Genomic DNA, 23,512 nt, shown 5'->3' with positions numbered 1-23,512 from the left:
GGCCTCACTTCAGAGCCTCCGGAGGGAGCTTGGTTCCTGACACGTTGATGCAGCTGAGGGCCATGGCGCTGCTGAAGAAGTGCTTGAAAGAGGGAGGCACGTCTTTGCCTTTCCTGTAAGTAAGTAAGTAAGTAAGTAAAACGTTATTCATATAGCGCCTTTCGTACATGAATGCAACTCAAAGCGCTTTTGTTTACTTCCTGGAAGCAAACAAAGTCACAGGAGGAGGAGGAGGAGGATAAGGACTCATACCACTGTCGTACCACACAACAGGCATACAAGGCCTACAGGCTGTTGTCTGCTTCTCCAACCCTACCCACACAACCCTCCACTCTGGGCTGATACCCCACCCCCCCCCCGCCTCCTCAGTGGCTTCTCTCTGTCCCCAGAGACGACGTGGTGATGGAGGGTAATGATCTGAGGAGAGCATCCTCCGACACTCATCTCCCTCTGCCCATCTGTCACGCCGGTCCCCTGATTACACACATTTACTACAGTCCCTCCTGAGGCTAACTGCAGACACCTGGGGACCAGCAGGGGGCAGAAGCACAGCTCCCGTCTCTACCGGCAGTGTGGTTGACAGAGCCACAGCCACGCTCTATTGTTACAATGTTTGACTGCATCAGAGAAGCACATACTGTATATACGCTCCGATCAACTGTTTTTAAAACGTCAGTCACGACCGGGCTGACTGGCGTGCTAGGTGTTTGAAATCGGGAGCTGAAGCTTTTCATAAAAAAAAAGAAAAGAGGATTTTGTGTTTTAAAAACAATTCCACAGGAGGTTGTTTTTTTCACCACACACATTTTGAGGGTTAGTACAAATGAGTCCAAACGCTCAGGAGAATGGATGTCATTAGTGTTCCACGCGGGCTGTTCAGCGGGCCAGGTTGCAATTTCATGGTGATCATTCTCTGGTTACTTTGTCTCAATGTCCTTCAATTACAGAAAAAGCCTCCCATTGAACCTGACACCGAGTCAATACATTGACGTCACCGAGGGTTTGACGGACGCTGTGCAGTGTCAGAGCTTTTGCTGAGCTTCACTTGGTCTCTTAAGAGTAATGCATGAGAGGTCACATGTCAGTTAACTGAGGAGGCATCCCATTGGCCAAAAAGGACCTGACTCTTACTATATTGTATTGGGCGAAGCTTGGAATTGCCATGTGAGCAATTTCCACCGTATCCTCAACTTTGGACATTATTTCAGGGTTGTTGGAGTGAATTGACCTGAAATACACAGCAGGGGTATAATAACGATAATAACTTGTATTTGTATAGCACTTTTCCTGCAAACGTTGCAGCTCAAAGTGCTTTAAAACAGCTTTATGGTGTATAAACCGTCATGTCGACGGGCGTCAACCTTTCCTGTCTGTGAGAGCGCGGGGTGCTCTTCGGTCAGGGGTGCATGGCTCTGTGAAGCGAACAGGACCAGTGGGCTTCGCGGCGCCCTTCTCCTGGACTACCAGCGTGAGGTGGAAAACTGCAGCTGAGGCAGAAAGAGGATTGGCTGTTGGATAAGGGCTGAGGGTGTGAGTGACAGCAGTGGTCACAGTGGTCACAGTGCCCGGTGCGGTGCGGGATGCTGGGAGGAGGCCCACACAGGAATACAGATGAGATTCTCGGGGAGGTTCTCGGGGAGGGAGAGCGGAGGGAGAAAGGGGAGGGAGTGACACAGGGTCACTCTCTCTGACTTATGCCGCAACCCTCTTCGCTTAATAAGAGAGCGGGCCGCAGTGTGCATTAGCTCCACTAACACTAATCTCCCCACCATGAAAATGTTTCCCCTGACCGCTGATTAAAAGGGTCAGGGTGCGGAGTCAGGGAGCAGTCAGCGCTAATCTCAAATCAGTCGAACCGGTTTGGATTTATACGTATTGACATATGGCAAATCACTATTGAAATGTTTGTGTGTATAAATGTAAATCTGATATTGCTGAAAATTAAATCAGTAGATAAGGATGACCTCGGGGGGCGGGGGGGGGGTTAGTGCTTTGGTCTGGCGGTGGCTATGGGAGCCTTCTCACCTGTGGGCAAACACACTCTTTGACACGTTGAGAACAGACAGATGCTGGACAGAGCCGCGGAGGAGAGCAGAACACACCTGGAATACAGATGAACAGATTAGCAAAGGCATTAGCATTAACACACAGCTATACAAAACCAAACAGCAACCCTCAACTCTAGGCTCCAGGAAAACAGGAAACATCCTGGAATGCAGATGAGCTCAACCGATGACATAAGACATGTAGTCGTACACACAGCCAGCAGTTATAGTGACTGGCTGCTCAATTACACACCAATGTAACGGTAGGTGGATTTTGGTGAAATGAACATGAAATCTATTTACATGAATCAAAAGGCAAGGGGAATACATGTTTGTCATCAAAGGCGACAGACCATTATAAATGTGTCTTATGGGTATATTGCTCTGGATGTGGCTGTTTTATGTTTATGGAGGTGTTAACGTAATTAGAAAAAGAAAATGAAAGCTCTCTGTAAAACAGTGTAATAACTCACTGTGAGCTGCATGCAGATCAATACGTCATCGTGACAGTTTGACAGGGCTGCTACGGTAAATTTCATACGGTCAATGTGGTGTACTTAGCCGACACTAATGTCAATGCATATCCAATAATATAAGCTGGGTTTGCAGTTCAATGGACCAATAACTTGTACTCAGAGAGTAAAGAAGAGAAGGCAGTAGTATACAACACATTATCATTTCATAATAATTGCGACATGGATCCTGAACAAAACACGTATGAGACGTTATGGTAAAGGCTGCCCTCTCACTCACCAGATCCAGAGAGCAGTCTGTGTTGGACAAGTCCAGGGTGGTCAGGCTGTTCGGGTTGCCCAGGAAATGGTAGAAATTCTTTGGAGTGAAACCACATGGTTAGCAGCTTACAATGTCTGGCTGAGTCATTGATACTGTTTATGGGTAACACATCATAATTCCTGTCAACATAATGGTGATTTGCCACCGACAGGCCACATATTTCTTTGGAGGCCGTTGTATCAGTTGTCATTGGGTGACCCATCAGAGTGGTGATCTACAGGCTCTACAGTGAGGTCATTCGATTGGGACTTGAGTTTCCATGGGGACGGTGAGTGATGCTGCTTCGGGGACGACAGAATCTTGACGGGAAGTGAGGGGATAAAATCTATCACCCATTAAGCCAATCAGAAGACCCTGATTCCCTTCTGCCTGCAACCTTCACAACGTCTCTTAGCTCAATCTAGCCTGGGAGGTCCGCAAGGTGAACCCTTAAAGCAGCGTGACAGCCTCTGTGATTTACCTCCCTGTGTACACGGCCAACCCCACAAAGGCACAGGGCATCGATATGGTGCTGTGTAGCGAGCACAATCAATGTGGCGTTATTGATACTAGCATTAGCGTGAATTGGACTGCCGTTTGTTTGTCTCCGCCTCGGAGGACTAGAGGGATGATGCAACAGGGCCTTGTGTGAAGAAGAGCTCCTCCCTCCAGAGACGACAGACTTGATTCCACAGCTACCGTAAAAGCAAACTGCGGCCGTCCTTTGGGGAAATCAGCGTGGGGTCGTGAATCGTGTAGAGTAAAGCCCTTTGAGTTCCACCGGGGAGTCGACTTTGTTGTCTCTCCAGCTTTGGAATCTACTGCAATACGGAGTAAAGGCTTAGACTTTTTCCCAGAGTACCTTTCATGGGGATGAATATAAGACCTGTACGGGGTCGACAGTCTCTCTGTTGCTCTGTTTGACTGTAAATGACACCCTCTGTGGGTGACAATGACGTACGAGCGCTCGACTCAGGGACGGTACTTACTGGGATGTCGTCTCCCCGCAGAATGTTCCCTGAGAGGTCGAGGTGTGTGAGGGTGCTGGGGATGGACTGGTTGGCACTCAGTGACTGGGCAAGGCTGTTCACCCCTGGATCACAGATAAGAATCAAACCACAAAGTGGGTTAGAGGGGGAGCAGAACACAGCACAACAATGGGATGTATAGAGATGTTGAAAATGAACGGAGAGCAAACTCAGTAGAAATGTACAAGCTGCGCATAAATGAAAACGATTGCAGCCAGAGAGTCAAGAGCAACAGTCCGCCTCGAGGGCAACATTAAAAGAACCGAGTCAGGAATATATTCAAACCTGATTCAAAAACGGACCCTCCATTCGCAGTAATGGGCGTAAAGTGAACTAACGGCCTGATTTGGAGCCATTAATATTACATTGGCATTTCCACGCTTATTAGAGCAGCATCAAAGAGATCTACTGCTGAGGCTGACATTTGTTTAATTACTTGAAGAAGAAATCAACAATCTTGGGTGAAAGAGATGACAAAATGTGACCCATGTGACAAACTACTGTACTGTAGCAACTCTGCATGACTGACACTTGTAGAGGAGTGTCCTGTCAGTCAGAGGGGGTGTTTTCCTGTTCTTTTCATGCTCCATTACATTTGTATGCAGTACAATCTAACCATAATGTCAGCACATCCAAAGACAGTGAGGGACAATCGAATCATTCTAGTCCGCAAAGTTGATACCGTGGTACTGCCGTGGCGGCAATATATTATAACTAACTGTATATAACATTATGCGGTGATTACACATTACGACCTCACAGTCCGCTACTACTTCTCCTGTGTGTAGGCCAGCTGAACAAAACACACACGCAGACAAGCAGGCATTTACAATTTACATTTTTACCATTTAGCAGACGCTTTCATCCAAAGTCATTTACAATCAGAGATTACAGGGACACGTGTCCCTGGAGTAACTGCAGGCACGCACGCACACATGCAAAATGCACACACACACACTTTCACACACTCTCACGCGCTCTCACGCGCTCTCACGCGCTCACACGCGCTCTCACACGCTCTCACACGCTCTCACACACTCTCACACACGCTCACACACGCTCACACACTCTCACACACGCTCACACACTCTCACACACTCTCACACACTCTCACACACTCTCACACACGCTCACACACGCTCACACACTCTCACACACTCTCACACACTCTCACACACACTTGAGGCAGCCTCAGCCATCAGAGCAGCAGAAGGCAGGGGCAGGGCAGGACGGTAGTCTACATAATGGATGACTATATTAGGTTCGGTAGACAGGAGGAAACGCTGGGCTCAGACACTGTGTCGGAACCTGCATGTGCATGAGATAACCACATCTGACTTATGTGGGAAAAATATGCGGTCGCAATGTTTCTGCTTGCTGTGTGTGTGTTGTGTGTGTGCCGTGTTTGAGTCCATTCACTCCTGCCCGCATTCATGTGAAGATGTATAGCTTTATTTACATATTCTATCTCTTTCCACTAAGCATGTCAACCCCGTTGTTGTGGTCTGTCAGTCCCTTTTCTGGTTGGTTTCACACACACAAACACACGCACACACACGCACAACGAACGCACGCGCACACACACAGTAACAAGTGCATTCAAATCTATCTAGTAATAAGCCCTTTCTGAATGTCTGAGAGCAGAGCTGCTCCAGGCTTCATGGCTTCATGTCTGAGTGAGTCAGGGACTCACAGGGAGAGAGAGGGAGAGCTGCACTAAAAGCACATCAGCCCTGAATCTCATCAGAGGAGCCACTGTTTGTAGAGTTGGGCTGGGCTGGGGCTGGGGCGCGCGTGGCAGGGCAGACTAATTAAATCTGGTGGTTAGGGTAAACTCAGAGTGATAAGTAGTGAGAATTAGGTTGTGGGTCGCGCGGAATGACTCCATCTACAAGTGGCCTGGGGAGTTCCCAGACAGCTTCTTTGACCTCTGAACTTTAGAGAGGCCTGGTTCAAGAAAGAGCTTTGATGAGAGATTGTTTGGCAGTCTTAATGTGGACTGGAGGCCTGTCAGCTGTAAAAAAAAAAAAGAAGAAAAAAAAAGAAGACAAAAAGACACCACTGTAAAATGGTGTTTAAGCTGAAGCTTCACTTGAGTGTGAGTGTGGGTGGGGGTGTGTGTGTGTGTGTGTGTGTGTGTGTGTGTGTGTGTGTGTGTGTGTGACATCTCCTCCCCTCTCAGGCACATGTTGAGCTGGCAGAGCAGAGATAGTGCTGTGAGGCGTCAGCCTGTCAGTTCACACCACGTCTTAACTAGCAGGGCTAGCTAGCCCACAGCCAGCGAGAACATTCAACCCAGCACAATGGAATATGATTCCCCCTTATTGATTTTACAGCCAGGGGAAAAGCTATTTTTCAAAGCATATCACAGGGGGCTGGGTTGGGCTCTGCCTCAACGAATCTCGCTTAAGCTGTGGTCTCTATTGCTAAATAAATAAATAAATAAAAACACCACTTCAGATATAATGGAGCTCACAATAGCCCAACTGAAAGTAAAACCCGGTCTCTGAGCGAAGCAGCCCCTTCAAACGGACGCCTGACTCCAGTTGTCTAGTAAGACAAGGACAATAACGTTGAATCTAATCTAATCTAACTTGTCTGATAATCCTACATTTACACGTTTCACCATTGAAATCCCTCTCTGTACGGGTCATTTCCAGGGTCCTCTCTCTCTCTCTCTCTCTCTCTCTCTCTCTCTCTCTCTCTCTCTCTCTCTCTCTCTCTCTCTCTCTCTCTCTCTCTCTCTCTCTCTCTCTCTCTCTCTCTCTCTCTCTCTCTCTCTCTCTCTCTCTCTCTCTCTCTCTCTCTCTCTCTCTCTCTCTCTCTCTCTCCTCTCTCTCTCTCTCTCTCTCTCTCTCTCTCTCTCTCTCTCTCTCTCTCTCTCTCTCTCTCTCTCTCTCTGCTACAGAGGGCTCGGACAGCGAGTGATCTCTCTGCTCTGAAAATCAAAAGCCCATAAGTCTCTTTGAACACTGAGAAAACAGCCCTCTCCCCAGGGAGCCAGATCAATAAGAGAGATAAATATCAAGTCTCTAGGTGCATTCTAATGCAGGCCCAAACCTAAAGACGGGAGGAAACACTAATTCATGGACCTCAATTCATTAGAAGCCCTTTTAAAAGGGGGCACTTATTCCAGGCACGAGATAATCTATAGGTGGAAAGGGAGGAATCCGTGAATGTATTTCAATGCTATGGCTAGGCAGAGCCTGTACATTTCAAGCCTATTCGTTCCCCAGAGTGAGCTCTTAACCATCCCACGCTGCTCTACACCCAGCCTCAAGGCGACAGCCCCCCCAGAGACTCTATCTGACTATCGATGATAGGACAACGGGAGACTCACAAAGGCTAACCTGAGAGGGGTCCTATAACGGCATGACCGCATCTCACGGTGAGATGATCTTGTTGGTACACTGCCGGGGTGAAGGGCAGGCGGAAATATCTACTATTTTGTTCGAGATATTGATTTACCGGGGTGACTTACCTTCGGGTATATTTATAGTAACGCAATCCCTCGCGTTCCGACACACCGCAGTAAGGGCGCAATTCATTAGAGCTTCATTATTAACGGCTTTTACGGTACGTGTGAACTGCTTAATCTGAGGTGTGAACAGAGAGAGAGAGAGAGGGCAGTGAATGCCTTCGTCCTTTGATGTCGTTTCTTTTTTTTGGGCATGCTACTGTATATACTTGGACCTAAGAATCGACAGTTTACAAATCTAGCCAACCTTATACTGTAGCTATATTTTTTCCCATCCAAAAAGGTGGAGGATTTCCCAGCTAATAGCACTTAGGGCTCTTGAACATTAGAAACATACAGTGCAGTACTTGGTGGTAGATCGTTCTGGGGGGACATATAAGCGCATGAAAGTCATTAACTTCAGAAATTACCTTTGGGTGACAATGAGGTTTTGGAGAAGTTCAAATGCTTGAGCCCCTTGCGGAGTTTGGCAAACTGAGCACCCAGGGAGGAGATTCCTGGAGAGAGAGAAAAAAAGAAAAGAAAAAGTTAATTAGTCTTTTGACAATACCATCAGAGATAGAGGGTGGAAATCCACCGTCTTTAATCTTATAGATTCTAGAGAGTTATCGGGGAGCGTGTGAGCTCTTTGATGGCAGGTTTAGTATGGATAACCACCAGAGTTGAGCTTTCACAGTCTCTTCTTCCTCTGGGTCTCTTCCCTGAGACACAGCATCTCAGGACAGCCTTATCTAATTCACACAGCCAGGCACAGTGCACGTACACAGTGCACGTATATACCCTGGACACATCGACCATAACAAATCCGCCTCTTTGACACATGTCAGCCACATTTCATAAAATGCTCGGCCACTTCCTCCATTTTCACTGACAGCTGCTGTAGGGATGAAAGCATGTGAAATGCAGATAGGAAGGAAGGGGAGCTGGCAGGTATACAATTATTCAGAACGAATGCTTATTCAGTTAACAAGGGTTAAGGCGGATACCACTGTGGCCTCTTCTGCTGCATTTTTACATAAGGGCACATTTGATAGAGGCCAGTAACCACAGAATATTAAGCCTATCTTTAATTCATGTTACCTGAAGAACACAGGAGCCATGGGGTGATTAAATATTTAACCTCTCAAAGTTAAGGCAGAACATTTAAGAGTCTATTTTTAGGTTTAGGTTTTTTTCATTTTACAGATTTGACAGGTAAGTTATTATGAAAACTTAGAAATGATATCAAAAGCATTGAAGCAATATTCTCAATGTCAATGGATTCAGATAAATTACAAAACGAGCTCACTGTGTCGGCTCAGCAAGATATCCAACTTCGATTTAATCATGTGAACTTTCCTCTTCCATCAAGGGCAAAGGGATTCATTCAGAGAGGAGAATGACACAAAACTGATGAGAGATGAGCTTTCTGAATGATACTCAAATGAGCTTTCTGAATGATCTCTGGGATTGGGCTAGGAAATAGATTTGTCTTAATGGCTCCTTTCGCTTGGAGATTGTAAAGTGTGCTGCATTGTGCAGTAGGCAAAGGGTGAGAGTAGAAAAAAGAAAGTCACATATCTCAAGTAAATCTCTTTATTGTAGTATATCAAGTAAAAGTGTTTTACCTCTGTCCTCCAGTGGGTTGTTGGCAAGGTTGATGGTGTGGAGTCCTGAGTTGGGGTTATGGGTGAGGGCGTTTGCCAGTTTCTGTGCAAAATCCCTTTGAAGGAGAAAGAGAAGGACAGGTCAGAGAATACCCTGCGTGTACGTGTGTCATACTCTATGAGACCACGCCATTCAAGTCAGCGTGTGTAATCAACTCAAAACACAAAACACAATAAGGCCAGATAGCTTACGAAAATAAGACGCTTCGTCTTAAGAATGTATCTTGAAAATGTGGTCCGTACGACAGTACGCCGTATGTGGACCATATGGGAATTTAACCCACAATGTCGCTTGTGCCAGTATCTCCCTCAAACCGAACGTATACGTAATGCTTAAAATGTCAGCTAGAGCCAAGTGAGTCTGCCTGCCAACTCGGATGAACATGTTGTAATACAGTGACATCATTGATTCATCTTTTTCCACATCATCTAATCTAATGTGAGACGCCTGTGGAGGGAGGGAGCTGTGGAGGAGGGAGCTGTAGGGAGGTGTGGTGGAGGGAGGTGTGGGAGAGGGATCTGTGCTGTATCAGGTCAACTCATGCCACAGAGAGACATCAGTCACTGTCACCCCGTCACATAGAGAGGGTGTTATGAGTTGAATGAAGAACTTCAGACACAAGTGTTAGGACGGGGGGGGGGGGTACATAATCCTGGATCTGACGGGAGAATGGAACTGACGTTTTGAGTCCTGCGTTGTCCAGAACCAGCTCCTCCAGACGACTGGACCGGGCCACGATGCGCAGGATCTGGTCACACACGTCTGCAGACTGGACATGCACACACACACACACGCACACACACACACACACACACACACACATGCACACACACACACACACACACACACACACACACACACACAGAGAAGAGGGTAGAAACACCAAAAGTTAGGTACTATAGCACATTATATTTTCACAAAACACTGTCACAAACTTACCAGCACATATTGGATTCAGAAAGCATAGATGTCAGTCAGTAAGGTCTGACAGAGGCACACTGTGTTATGAAAGCTCCCATTTTGAACCAACGTGGTACCATTGAATTGAGGCAATTTTCCCCTGTGAGTGTTGGCCCTGTGGCTTCCTGGTGAAAAGATGATTGTACTGTATTTTAGGAAAATTGCTCTGACCTTCCCTTCTATCGGTGACCATACTCTTGACTATTCTGAGGATCACAAGCATATTGACTGACAGCACCGATGGGTCGCTCAATAACCCTTTTGTGTGGAACAGTTTGCACCCCCACATTACTGACAGACGGTATAGAAAAGTGCCACTGGTGCCAAACTCACAATGGCCTCCGCTTTCAGGCCTCCGCCAAAGTAGGACAAACAACGTTTCACTTGAGTGTGAGTGTTCTGATAAGAGACCTTAAAAAGGACAGCGGCACGGTGCCCCGCGGTGGCGTAGCGGTCTAAGCACTAGCCACTAGTGCAAGCTGCCCACCGGGGACTGGGATCGAATCCCGGTCTCGCCAGATCCGGATATGGCCGAGGCACACAGGGAGCGGCATATTGAGCGGCCGCTCCGGACAAGGATCCGTTGCGCAACAGCGCCCCCGGGGTGCCGGAATAACGGTGCTGGGCTCGAGGAGCCAGTCAGCTAGCCTGCCTGGCGATCTCCTCTGGGGCTGCCGGCCACGGGGTCGTGCGGCGGATCCTACGCAATAGGCAGGGGATAATTGGATGCTAGGTTGGGTTCAATTGGATACCAAATTGGGTGAAAAAGGGATAAAAAATCTGAACAACAAATAAATTAAAAATTAAAAAAGGACAGCGGCACAGGCTAAAAGCCGAGACTACCTCTGTGCTACAGAGGTTTGGAACCAACAAAAATGGCTCAAAGTCGAGAGGCGTCTCTCAAACCGCTACGAGCTGACAACAGGGCCCTACGGACGGGGGTAGAGGATGCCAGGAGACCAAACTAAATTTAGGCTAAGATTAAAAATGCAACGAGTGCACCGTCTACAGAGATCTTGACCCAGTTTTTTTCTTCTATTGCCTCTGGCTTGTTGCTCTTCTCGCTGACAGCCTGAGTGAATCCAACATGTCTACTCAGATTCACAACACAACACGGGGACAAAGGTCTCATTCTCCGGTCTACATCGATATGACCCCAACAATGATCCGAATACTCACGACACGAGACGTGTTGGTCTTACTAATTGGCATTCCGCGTATAGGAGAGCCATTTCTAGTTGGCCAACATGGTAATTGTCTTCCCAAACAATTGCAGGGATTGTGTGAGCGGTTTTCTTTTCAGGGGGAGAGAGGGAGATGGGCACAGAGCGATCTGTTGTTAGCTGGGACTGAGAAAGAGAGAGAAAGAGAGAGAGAGAGAGAGAGAGAGAGAGAGAGAGAGAGAGAGAGAGAGAGAGAGAGAGAGAGAGAGAGAGAGATTCTGGGTCACAGGATTCCGGGAGTGGGAGTGTTCTTTGGAATGTCCGAGAGGAGAGAGGAGAGGAGAGTTACCCACAGAGGAGGCACTATTCCCTGCTGTCATTACGACTGCTACTGCTGCTTGTCGAGAGGCCATTCACTACTGCTGTTTACTGTGTTGCCATGACCTCTGCTACCGTCACACAAACCCCTGAGACCACATAACCAGGGATGACCACAGTGTTATGGTCTGATGACTCCCCCCTGGACAATTGTTAGCACAGCTAGATATGCTTCCATGACCTGCACATGACCTGCAGTTCACCACAGCGGCCACACGAGTGCCATGCTAGCTCGTTTAGCCTAGCGTTGTGAAATGTATTGTTTTGAAGGCAGAGTGCCAGCTACATAGCCTGACGGAGAGAGTGAGTGGGCGGGTGGCTTCCTAGAACTGAGCTGTGGTCTCCTCTCAACGTCATCCTCATCACCACACCAACACCACCCATCATCATCATCATCATCATCTTCATCATCACACACCACCCTCCTCTCCTCACATAGAGCTAATTTTCAGGCCAGCATCATTAGACCCCAGGAAAAACAGCCTCAGCATTCATTCAGGATATGACTATCACCGTGCTTTTCATCGCTGTGTTCATGATTTATTGTACACTCTGGTTGGCTTTCGTTCTCTGTGATTATTCATCCTGTCACACGTGCCAAAGCTTCTGGGGCTGTCATCTGTACCCAAATTGCTCTCTCCTCTCCCTCCCTATCTCCTCTCTCTTTTGCCTCTCTTTTCCTGGCAACCGTTTGAGTCTCATGAACACGGTTATTTAACAGCAATCACAAGATGGGCCTTTTGGACGAGGCTTCGTGTGACAAACGGGTTATTCGGTTTGATTCATTAACCAGTAGACAGTCTTTCCCCCCGCCTATTCCACATCGCAAGGTCTCCTAGCATCGCCTCAAACCCGGCTCATCCAGGGAGGATTTAGGAAATGGTGTCCCATCGCCAGACGCATGCATCGAACGCCACTGTCAAAACAGATCCCTTTGTGTTCCGGTCCCCTGTGCATGTTTCCATGGCAACTTAGCCTCAAACAAAGCAAGGGGGCTCACAGCTTCATAGACAACACTGGACATTAATATACACAAGCGGCTAATTACACAGACAAAAAAAAAAAAAAAAAACGTTTGGCCACAATTTCATTTACTCACTAATCCTGAATAATAATAAAATAAAGGAGATACATTTACGGAAGGGTGCAGGGGAGCCTGAAAGTAATGATAGAGCCGTGTGGTAATTGAGACGACTGAGGGGGACATTCAGATTCAGCAGGAGACGCTTTAGGGCTGACAATGTGTAATTGATACCATTGTCTCTTCGGGTTTTAGAACCTTATCACAGGGAAACATTTGACTGTGCTGCTGGGAGGAGGGACAGGGGATGATGGATCCTGTCTGGACTGAGTGTCGGTGCTAAAGACTTGGTTCAACTCACCAATTTATAATCCTTTGTGGAAAGCTTTGTAAACCACTGGTTGTACTCCAGAACAGCAATTATAGCCACCAAATCTCTGCCACGGCGGAAGAAAAGACAAACATAAATCAATGACGCTCCAGTGAAAATGGATAAAGCCTAAGAGGACATTATTTCAGTAAAAGACATCATACTTGCATCAGATTTTCATTTCACATAATCGACCATAATAATATTAGATGTTCTCAATTCAAAATCTAGTCCAAAAATAAATGTCTGCTATAGTCTATGAGATCACTGCAGTGCATGCGGAAACCCCCCCCCCCAAAAAACATCATGACTCACCTGTTTTCGAGATGACTAAAATCCTGAAGGTTCAATTCACGTGTGTCTTGCGTCAAATAGATTGTGTCCACGTCCTGTTTGGATGTGACAGAGGCAATTTGTTTAGCATCAGAGTTATAACAACAAAACGACGCACACAATAGCTAATCAAGATGCTCTGCTATGAGGTCTCTCTTAGGACTACTAAGACCATATGTGACACATTATAATGCTTTGGTCCTCATGTAGGGATCCCATGTAATGATCGGCCTTTTCTTTCGATAAATGTGAATACATTTCCGCGTTGTTGAAAATCAATGACACGTTGCTAGTCAACTAACACAGCTTGTTTTGTGAGCCTGCTAACAATGTAAAGTAGTGTTATAGTTAACTAGTTAGCAGTGGGGATTTCTCACCGAATCCATCACATTGCAGTATTTTTGGCTTGACTAGCGAGTTTGTGTTGTGATTCTCAACAATGTTGAAACCTAGTTCCGTGTTTCATAAGAAAAGTCTGAACATTTTGATTGGTTGCCGATATGAAGACCAAAGCATTAGAACGTGACAAATATTTGCATCACTGGTGACACAGATTCCCCTCAACGGCGTAAGTGAGCCTGACATGACTAGGCATCATTAGACAGGGTTCCCACACCTTCTGAAACACCAAATTCAAGCACCTTTCAAGGACACCTTTCAACGACTCAATTCCCTCAAATTCAAGGACCCAACACGGCATAGTTTGAGACAGATCTAGATGAGAATTTATATAATAGGAACTATCCGCTCACAGACAATAATTAAAAAGATAGGCTTGAATGTGTGAACACTAGATGGTCTCTTGCCTTCTCTACCACAGCACAGCAAAACAATACATTGTGAAGTATGTGTAAAGTTAAGCAATACAGAGACTTATTTACTAGTTGACGAGCTAAGTAAAAACATTTTTAATATACATATTTTTTTTAGAGAGAGAGAGAGGGGAATTCAAGCACTTTCAATGACCCATCTATATTTTCAAAAACTTTAAAGACCGTGATTTTTTTCTCCGCTAATTCACAAGCTTTCAAGGATTTCAAGGACCAGTGGGAACCCTGATTAGAGGAAGACAGGAAGTTAAGACCCCGAGATGATACTGACCCACTGCACTTCCTCCCGGTAGGGCAGTCCCAACCAGTCACACACACACCTGTACATCTGGGAGAAGCCCCCTGGAGACACACAGGAGAGAGAAGGCTCAGCGTGGTGACGCACACGTCTCACAAACGCAGCCCTAGCGGCTTACGGTCTACTACAGTAGACGCATCCGTTCACTCACTCACACGTACACGTTTTACATTTTAACCATACAGCAGACGCTTTTACCAATGTACAATTAGAGATTACAGGGACGCTCTCCCTGGAGTAACTAAGGGCTAAGTGCCTTACTCAAGGGCACACTAGTGGTGGTGTTCCCAGGAAGGATTTGAACTCATGACCTTATCACTACCCCCCCCCCCCCCCCCCTCCCCACACTAGGCAACCACTACACACACACACACACACACACACACACACACACACACACACACACACACACACAGGATTTACCACATGGTCCTGGTTCTGCCACCTTCTGGGTCTCCCATAGTGACTGCAGGCTGGAGATGCGCTCTGGGGGCTCCATCGCCAGCTTCTTCATGACCTTCCTATCAGATTGAGAAGAGAAAAGTGGCACTATTGTATCACTCTGGCTTATTGTACTGGTTTATAGAGGGGGCTATTCACACACACCCACACACACACACACACACACACACACACACACACACACACACACCAAACAATAGTACTTCTAGTAGTTCATGTCTGCATCCCATGCATACTTCCCTATGTTATGGAAGTTATGGTTTTCTTTCCACAAAGATTGGTACGTTGTGTCCACAAAGGTTAACCGAGGTTAAAGGTTAAACACCAGTGCTGTTAAACAGCCACAGAGAGTCAACATCCCTGTCTATGTCCAGCACTGCAACCACAACAGAGACCATTTGTGTCCCTATAAGGCCAGCGTCCTGGGAGCCCCTTTACCAATGACCTTTATGGCTTGAAGGGTTCTGGCTGCTTACATGATTTCCTGAAAGCCTGATACATACTGTTCCAAGTGCTCTCAGGGCTATTGCGGCAGACGTGTAGTACAGTATTGGCGCGAAACACGGTTGTAAATGCCAAGTGTACTACTCAGAGTCTTAAGAGGACGATGGCAGCCCAAATTGCTAGGATGCGCTGGACTGACGTAACAGGCGGTCTGCCAGATAGTTGTTATTCATACCTACAACTGCATTACAGATATTAGCCGATGATGACAGAGGACACAGGTGCCACTCAGGAAAGTTCTGCGGTGCTTGTCTGGGATGGCAAGTGTGTGTATGTGTGTGTGTGTGTGTGTGTGTGGTAGACTCACGCCGGGGGCAGGCCAGGACATATCCTCTGCAGGCAGGTCCCTATGTGGCCCACCACTTCATTCACTTCCTCTGTGGACGCCAACTTCAAAGACAGCACGCCTCTCTCGTACTCCACCGCCAGCTGGAGAGGCAAGCACAGCGACCGTCCATCCGTCAGTCTGTCTGGCTGTCACCGTTAGCGATTTGCCTTAGCCATAACCTCGGGTCCCAGAATCTAATTTGATTTTGTGAGTCTACCTGAGCCAGAGCTGGAGAGGCAGTAGCTACAATGAAATAATTCTGAAGGGGGGGGGGGGGGGGGGGGGTTATGGATATTAGATATTTTCGTCACTGTCCCTGCATTCTGACCAGCATCATTACGCTCCACTGACCGCCGTTTACATAAACCCGGTGCTACAATCAATCACCAAGAACACTAACTATGATAACTATTTTGCTTAAGAGGATTTAAGTCTGTGGTATCTGAAAGGCATGCGGACAGATAAAACTAGCGGATTACCTTAACTGACAGGGAGCCCGACCTTATAATTCCAGTTACCGTTTCACTGCTGGCAGAGGCACGCTTTAAGGAATTGTGAGCTTTTCCGACAGCTCAATATGCTGACGGTATAAGCCTGGGACTAGCCAGTATCTTTGAGGCACTATTAATAATGAATAATGACACGGGAGTTATTGAGTGGATGCCATTGGAGATTATCGGAGGTGCTGTTGGCTAATACATTACTGTCAATCACCTGAGACGATGGGAACCTGTTAAGGCTCCTACAGAGCACCGGCCTACGTAAACTGAGTGGGCTTAGACCGCATTGTCAGACACACAGACAGGTGGGGTCAAAGGTTACGGCTTAAAGGAAGTCAGAACAGGAGCTAAATGGGGTCAGAGTGCCGTCGCATTATGCTGAGGGATGTTAGAATGTAAATCTAAGGAATGTAAAGCTAATGATTAAGTAGGTAAGTAAGTACTGGCTTTGGTTGATCCTCTTGGTAAACACACATATTTACATCCTCCACATCACAATACGATTTCATTATACAGTATAATTATATTCCAGATGGATCATTATCTAACAATTCCCTGGAGCATTACATTGTATAAAAAAAGTGTTACACTTGGCAGTTCATGATGTGATGACTGCATTATTACATACTTGCCGTGAAAAAAAAACCGGCTTCAAACAACTGGATTTGTGTATTACCTGTGTAGGCTTGTTACAAGTAATTCCTTGGATCTCCAAATAATTGAAGGTCTGTTCAACCTGAAAGAAAAGACACCAAATGAATACATCAAATCATGACATCAAATATAGGTATGAATTCCAGCAGTGTTCCAGGCTGCTTGAATACTACTCTGTCTACCTAAGGGCAGTGAGAGACAGTAATGAGCGCCCAGAATAGGGACAGTATGTCTGCGTAATGCCTGATCAAAATAGCCTTGTTCTAAAATTAATGGCTGGGGATATTTTTCAACCTCTGTAGAAAAAAAGAAAAAGAGTCTATGCTGAGTCATATGTGGATGTACTGTGTGGTAGGGTTTCAGAAGAGCATCAGCTCATATTCGAGCAAACAGATGCAGGCTGGACACAAGCACGCAGGTTTTTCATTACTGTTTGAAAAAATAAGTTTTCAAGTAAACCAAACAGAGCCGTTTGTCATTCCATTCCAAAAAAGGACTGAGAAAGGAAACGGGGTGCAGGGGTTACAAATGTGCAAAACACACGCAGGCCTGCATACCAATGCGTACTGTATTATGAACAAGCACGGACACACACACACACACACACACAAACAAACACAAACACACACAGTACACACACAGCCGGAGGGCAGGTCGGGGAGCGAGGTTAGTTAAATCCAGGTGGGCAGAGATCCAGATATTTTGGTACGGTGGAAATATGAAGGCTGCTGCTGTTGCACTGCTCTAATGGCCTGTCGACTATGTCTGTCTGTCTGTCTCTCTGTTTGTCTGTGTGTCTACTATGTAGGTCTGCTCTGTCTGTCTGCTCTGTCTGCCTGTCTACTATGTGTGTCTGCTTTGCCTGTCTGTCTCCCCCTCAGGCTCTCCTCCAGTCAGCAGGCTGATGATTCAGACACAGACAGACAGACAGACAGACTGCCACATCATCCACTAGCAGGTTCCTCCCTTTGTGACAGTGACTACATGAGGGATGACATCACGGCACAGGCTGTCCCTAGACTCTACCTGAAAAATCAAGTCAACTTATTCAATACGATATCCGGGACTGTGAATTTGTTTTGTTAAAATGAATGCATGGATCAATGCGTTTTATTATTAACTTCATTGTTGTTAGCACTGAGTTTAATTATTAATAGCTGACATTGGTAGTTGACAGTTTAATACAACACAATTAACTGTCAACATTCAAATTGATCAAAACTGTTAGAGCTAACTAATGTAAAGCGTTAGGGTTCTTTTAAAAGACCATACAAGTTCATGGTAGGTCATGAGGAAATACAGTGCCACACTAAGTATTTATTCAAATGTCAGTCATGTTAACTATTTGACCTGAAAAAGATGTTTCATTCCTCTGAGTGGCAAAGTGTACAAACATTTCCACTGAGGCTTAACTATACGCTTCCCCCTTGAGAGTATCATATTAGCGGTGGGATTAGCGAAAAAGAGGAAATTAGTCCAAAATGATTAAATGAACAACGAAGGAGGTCAATACATTTTCCAGTCAGCCAATAGAGACAGCCTGCTGAGGAACTACGGTGAGGAACCAAATGCATGACTAATTGCCTCGTTCAGCCATTCGTTTATTACCCATCTGCCACTTACAGTATTAGTCCTCCCCTCTTACCCCCGCCATTCTGCGAGGTAAGGGCGGGTGACTTACGATACATAGAGGATCTGAACTCCAATAACTACCTGTCGGACACTAGAACATTCTGCGGGGGGAAATATGCTAACGATTGTAAATAGACGACGACTATTGTACAGTAAATGTTCCCCGTCCCTGCCTATGACACAGATGAATCAAGGCATACTGCCGAATGGACGTTTAAATTGCATGATACAAATGTAAAAGTCAAATCAGTGTGTGCTGACAGTAATCATGCGTCTGAACTGTTCGAGGCGATAGTAAACCGCGGCCACAATCACAGTCGTGGGCACGCTCGGGGTGTGTGTGTGTGAGATGAGAAAGCCCTGCTGTACAGAGACCTCAGAGCGGGGATGAGATAGATCTCCTGGAGCATGGACACGGCAGCGTAGCGAACCGCAGCACACCACTCGGGCCTGGCAGTGGCAGGCTATTGTTCAGCACAGACTCTACAAGTCTATCCCATTGTGGTGGGCGTCTGATCCTAACCACCATGCATCTGTGCGGTGCGTGTCTAGACAAAAGAAGAGAGAGAGAGATAGAGAGAGAGAGAGAGCACACACCCTAACCATGTCTCACAGGGGAGCTACAGGGGGTAGAGCGGGCTCATAGGACGCCAGACGGAGGGTCAGATCAATTCCACTATTTCATAAACAAGCTAAAGCCTGCCCGGAGCGCTGCTACTATCAAAACAATGGGATGAGGCCCCAGCAGAGCCAGGTCTCTTATGGAGGCTCTGACGAAAAAAAATAAAAATGATAACGATCCACTAGGCCTGTTTTGGGAGAAACGATTTCACCTCGGCCTCAGGCTAAGTTTAAGTTCAGAGCGCATGAATCCATTATCTCAAGAGTTTCCTCTTCGTGTCTTGCTTACAGGGGCGGCTGTGGCGCAGGAGATAGAGCCGGTGTCTAATGATCGCAAGGTCGGCAGATCGACGGTTTAAACCCCGGCTGGCTGCATGCCGAAGTGTCCTTGGGCAAGACACTGAACCCCAAATTGCTCCCGATGAGCCGGCCAGCGGCTTGCATGGTAGCTATTCGTGTGTGAATGGGTGAATGAGAGGCCATTGTAAATAAGGCGCTATATAAGTGCAGTCCGTTTACTCTGCGTCCTTTGCATTCCTCTTATAAGACACGTGTCAAACTCAAGGTCAAGCAAGAGCTTGCAAAGGATATAATTTGCTTAATGCCGCTTTACAGTAGTTTATGGACACCGTAAAGTACGGTGTCCATAAACTACATTTCCTAACCAGGGCCGGCCGCTGGCATAAGCGGTCTATGCAGTTGCTTACGGCCACAACCGCTATGGGGGGCTACACTTTTGTGACGTCGATTTAGCTCAAGCTACCATCCATATATCAAAAACTCCACTATGGAACTCCTATATGAATAGTACCAAAATGTCCAAGAAAAGTAAAGTTGCAGATGCAGAGGTAAGGCAATTTAAAAGCGAGATGGGAAAGTGAATACAGCATGCTAACCTTAGCCACCTTAGCATGCTAACCTTAGCCAATTTAGCATGCTAACCTTACCCACCTTAGCATGCTAACCTTAGCCACCTTAGCATGCTAACCTTAGCCAAGAAGAGCAACAAAAAGTCCAAGAATTGAGAAAAGGCAGCCTGCATTCTCAACAGAATATGTTGCAGCAACAAATGATGCAGCAGCTATATTGTGGCTGAAGAAATCACCCGATTTTCCAAGTGTTTTTCAGAAGGCGCATTTTTTAAAGCAGTGTTATGCTGAAGGTATGAAGTACAGGTGTACCCCTGACCAGAAACAGGCTTTTAACAATGTCAGCTGGTCAAGAAACGCTATCGCAGACCGAGTCAGGGAGCTAGCAGGACATCTGACGACACAGCTGGCTGAAGAAGCACGCAGTTATCTGGCGTTTTCATTAGACGAAAGCACTGACAACACTGTGGCATACCGTATTCCTGATCTTCGGGAAGAAATTGTTCTTTTCATGCAAAGTAAAGGAAAACAAGAATAGGTACAATGTAATGTTTGCGTTTGTTGACATGTGCAGGGATTGATCAATGGATTAGGATGGTGTGTGATAGTGTTTCAGGGTGAGGAGAGATGTACAGGGCCAGGCAGCGTCACTCTCTCATCCCACTTCCTCCACATCATATCTGAGTAACCTCAACCAGAACTTGACCAGTATAGTTATGAACTGAAACAACCCTTATTTTTATTTGGACTTTTTAACGTTTTTTACGAATACTACCATGACCTCAGTGTGTGTGTGTGTGTGTGTGTGTGTGTGTGTGTGTGTGTGTGTGTGTGTGTGTTCATGCAGCCATATGTTTATATGCCACAGACTGTACATTTGAACAGAGCACATTCATTTGTTGCACCATAATTCCGCCCCTCTCAACTGCGACCACAAGGTTAAACAAAGTTAATGTACTGTAAAAAAGAAAGAACTTTATTATTCACTTGAAAATGTTGATCTTTGATGGATGAGTACAAATGAGGGTTTCTTAATCTCATAAATGCATGGGATTCATGTTATAATAACACATAGAAATGTGAGTGTGTGTGCCCACATACAGTATGTTTGTGTCTATGTACATGCATTGACGCACAAGCATGTGTTTTTGTTACCAAACTTTATTTTTTTAACATTTTTTAAATAAGTTGTACAATAGTTGTACACTTGAATGTCTTGCCATTAAGACTTCTACTTTCAGAGCTATTTATTAATTAAGTTATTACTTAAAACCAATAATAATCGAATGCAGAGGCAATTATGTAATATGATAAAGAGTAGATACATTTATATAGTCTTACAGTTACAACCGGGCCTTTGAGGGCAACCGTAATGCTGATGTGGTCCGGGGTGAAATTGAGTTTGACACCCCTGTTGTAAGAGCTGTTATAAATCACTGCCCGTGTCATGGTCAGCAAGAATTATAAGAACTAGCCTTACACTCTACAGAATGTCTGGATACAATCAAAACAGTTCTGTAAAATGTCCTTCATCCCCTCTGTAATCTAGTTCTTTCACCTAATGAAGGAGGGTGAGATCTGTTCCGCGCCGTATCTGTATAAGGCATCTGGTAAGACACGGTCACCCTGTCACACAGTGACCTGGCAATCTGAGGTGATCTTACAGGAGTAATCTGGCTCAGGACTCAGGAGAGACTCAGCGCCACTCAGCGGGTAGGGGGTCTCCAGGGGTCTCCGGGGGTCACCAGGGGTCAGCAGCAGAGGGTCAAGTCCTGGTAAAGTCTCTGATCTCCCGCCGGGCCAGAGGAGGGAGACGACACAATCAGCCCAAAGCCGTTGCCCTGCGGTTCACATCTGCGCTGCGTTACTGTGTCGCGCCTCCCTACGAATTACAACGGTCGAACTCTGGCGCGCTGCGAAACCGGGTACGGAAGGAAGTCAGTGAGCGAAGATCGCTGTCACAGTACGTGCTCATCTCCGTTCATAACCACCCAGCACGCACACTCGTTAAATAATGAAAACACTGTATAGGATTTGTGCTGTACTGTATATGTTACCTAATTAGTGGTAATTGTATTGCCCGAGGAAGTGTTGTATACTGTAGCGTGCACGGTTAGAGTTACCTACTGTAGAAGACCTCGAAACAGAGAGGCCATCAGCTGATGCAACCCATGTCATTAGTGGTGATTGTATTGCAGGAGAAACGGTTGTACGGTCTGCGTTGCTTACGAGGTTGTACAGCCTGTGTAGCTATCGATGAGTATTTGACCTAGAAGACATATGAGTCGAGGAGCGCTTCTCTTACCTTGGTGGGGATGCGTGCTGTCAGGAGGTAAGCCCGGTGCGAGGCAAGTGCCTGAGGAAAAAAAAAACAGAGAGCAAGAGACTAATTAGAGTTGTTTCTATATACATCTGACACAACAACAACAAGGCAGAAACAAAGAACAAAAACTGTGTCACGATAAAAAAAAAAGGGTGGGGGTGGGGGACAACAGCTAAAATAGCATTCCTTGACTTGACACGAATTTCAAGGTGAAATTCGACAGAGTTTGGCCGACGTGACCGAGCAGGGGAAGGACAAGAGTCGACCCCGGAGAATGTTTTCCACCACGCCGTCTTAAAAAACAAAGCCTGGTGAACATAGCGCCCTTCCAGCGGGACAGTGATAGATATTTGTTTATGCTGGAGAGCATTTTACACTGACACACCCCCACCCCCCCCCCCCCCACACACACACACACACACACACACACAGAGGGCCTGAGAACAGGACAACAGGAGAGAAGGCCTGGAGAAAGAGACAGAGAGAAACGTGGGCACTGCAGCGCAAAAAGAGGAATGGGAATTTGCTTTGCCTGAGCTCCACTCCACCCACTCGTGATGCGGGGCCTGATGTGATCCAGGGAGACAAGCTCAGTGTGCTGTAGCCAAGCATAACCTCTCCTAAAGAGCACCGGTTGCTCCTGGTTTTCTCTGTGTCATCTACGACTACCATCTGTGTCTAGTGTGTACGATACAGCTGGGCAGGTTTGTAATGTCTCCCATCTGCAGTACGCATCGATTAGAAAGGTTTACACAGCCTTGTGACGGATCAGGTCAAAGATTGTAAACACAAGTAATATCCCATCAACGGAAAGGGTTTGCGTGCTCTGAGTGACAAACAATTCGAGGAAAAATAACAATATGAATCCCTAAGTATGATTAACATCGCAATTGAGCACAACACCTTTCTCCGTAATCGGTCTTATTCTGATCCTTGTCCTCTGTGGAGTGATTTCACGGATATAACATATAATTAGGTTGAGAATCATTATACTCGACTCAAAATGAGGTCATTCAGCCAAATCGGAGCGTTCCTGTTTTAGCTGCTGCCATGGGGCTTCTCTCCCAGTCATGTCAGTCATTCTCCTTCACCACACGGGGGGGGGGGGTCACAGGATAAATAAGTCATGGCTGTAGATAAATCCAACATTTGACATGTTTGGAAGTAGGGGAATTCGGCCAGGGTGGAGGAGAGTACGGAAGTCGTTGAAGGACTAAAAAAGACACAGACAAGAAAATTGGGTTGACTCTCTCCACGGCTATCACTTCCTGCTGGGGGATTGCCATTTTAAACA

The 23,512-nt window shown here is 46.3% G+C and overlaps 1 protein-coding gene across 1 annotated transcript in view; it reads right to left on the bottom strand.

Moving 5' to 3' along the window:
• The window catches only part of LOC308166532 (F-actin-uncapping protein LRRC16A-like), a gene marked incomplete at both ends in the record, with an annotated part of 73,529 nt that overhangs the window by 29,140 nt on the left and 20,877 nt on the right, over window positions 1-23,512 (bottom strand). Inside the window, 14 exons of the mRNA XM_080540858.1 lie at window positions 9-113; window positions 2,026-2,102; window positions 2,799-2,876; window positions 3,809-3,912; window positions 7,736-7,822; window positions 8,933-9,027; window positions 9,653-9,741; window positions 12,856-12,931; window positions 13,180-13,253; window positions 14,299-14,369; window positions 14,749-14,846; window positions 15,599-15,720; window positions 16,796-16,855; window positions 22,201-22,251. Of these exons, the coding sequence (XP_080396984.1) occupies window positions 9-113; window positions 2,026-2,102; window positions 2,799-2,876; window positions 3,809-3,912; window positions 7,736-7,822; window positions 8,933-9,027; window positions 9,653-9,741; window positions 12,856-12,931; window positions 13,180-13,253; window positions 14,299-14,369; window positions 14,749-14,846; window positions 15,599-15,720; window positions 16,796-16,855; window positions 22,201-22,251 (1,187 nt within the window). The remainder of the gene's footprint in view (window positions 1-8; window positions 114-2,025; window positions 2,103-2,798; window positions 2,877-3,808; window positions 3,913-7,735; window positions 7,823-8,932; window positions 9,028-9,652; window positions 9,742-12,855; window positions 12,932-13,179; window positions 13,254-14,298; window positions 14,370-14,748; window positions 14,847-15,598; window positions 15,721-16,795; window positions 16,856-22,200; window positions 22,252-23,512) is intronic.

Source organism: Nansenia antarctica (genome assembly GCF_963989245.1).
Source record: "Nansenia antarctica genome assembly, chromosome: 10".
Lineage (NCBI taxonomy): Eukaryota > Metazoa > Chordata > Actinopteri > Argentiniformes > Microstomatidae > Nansenia > Nansenia antarctica.
This window is presented reverse-complemented; position numbering and strand designations above follow the sequence as displayed.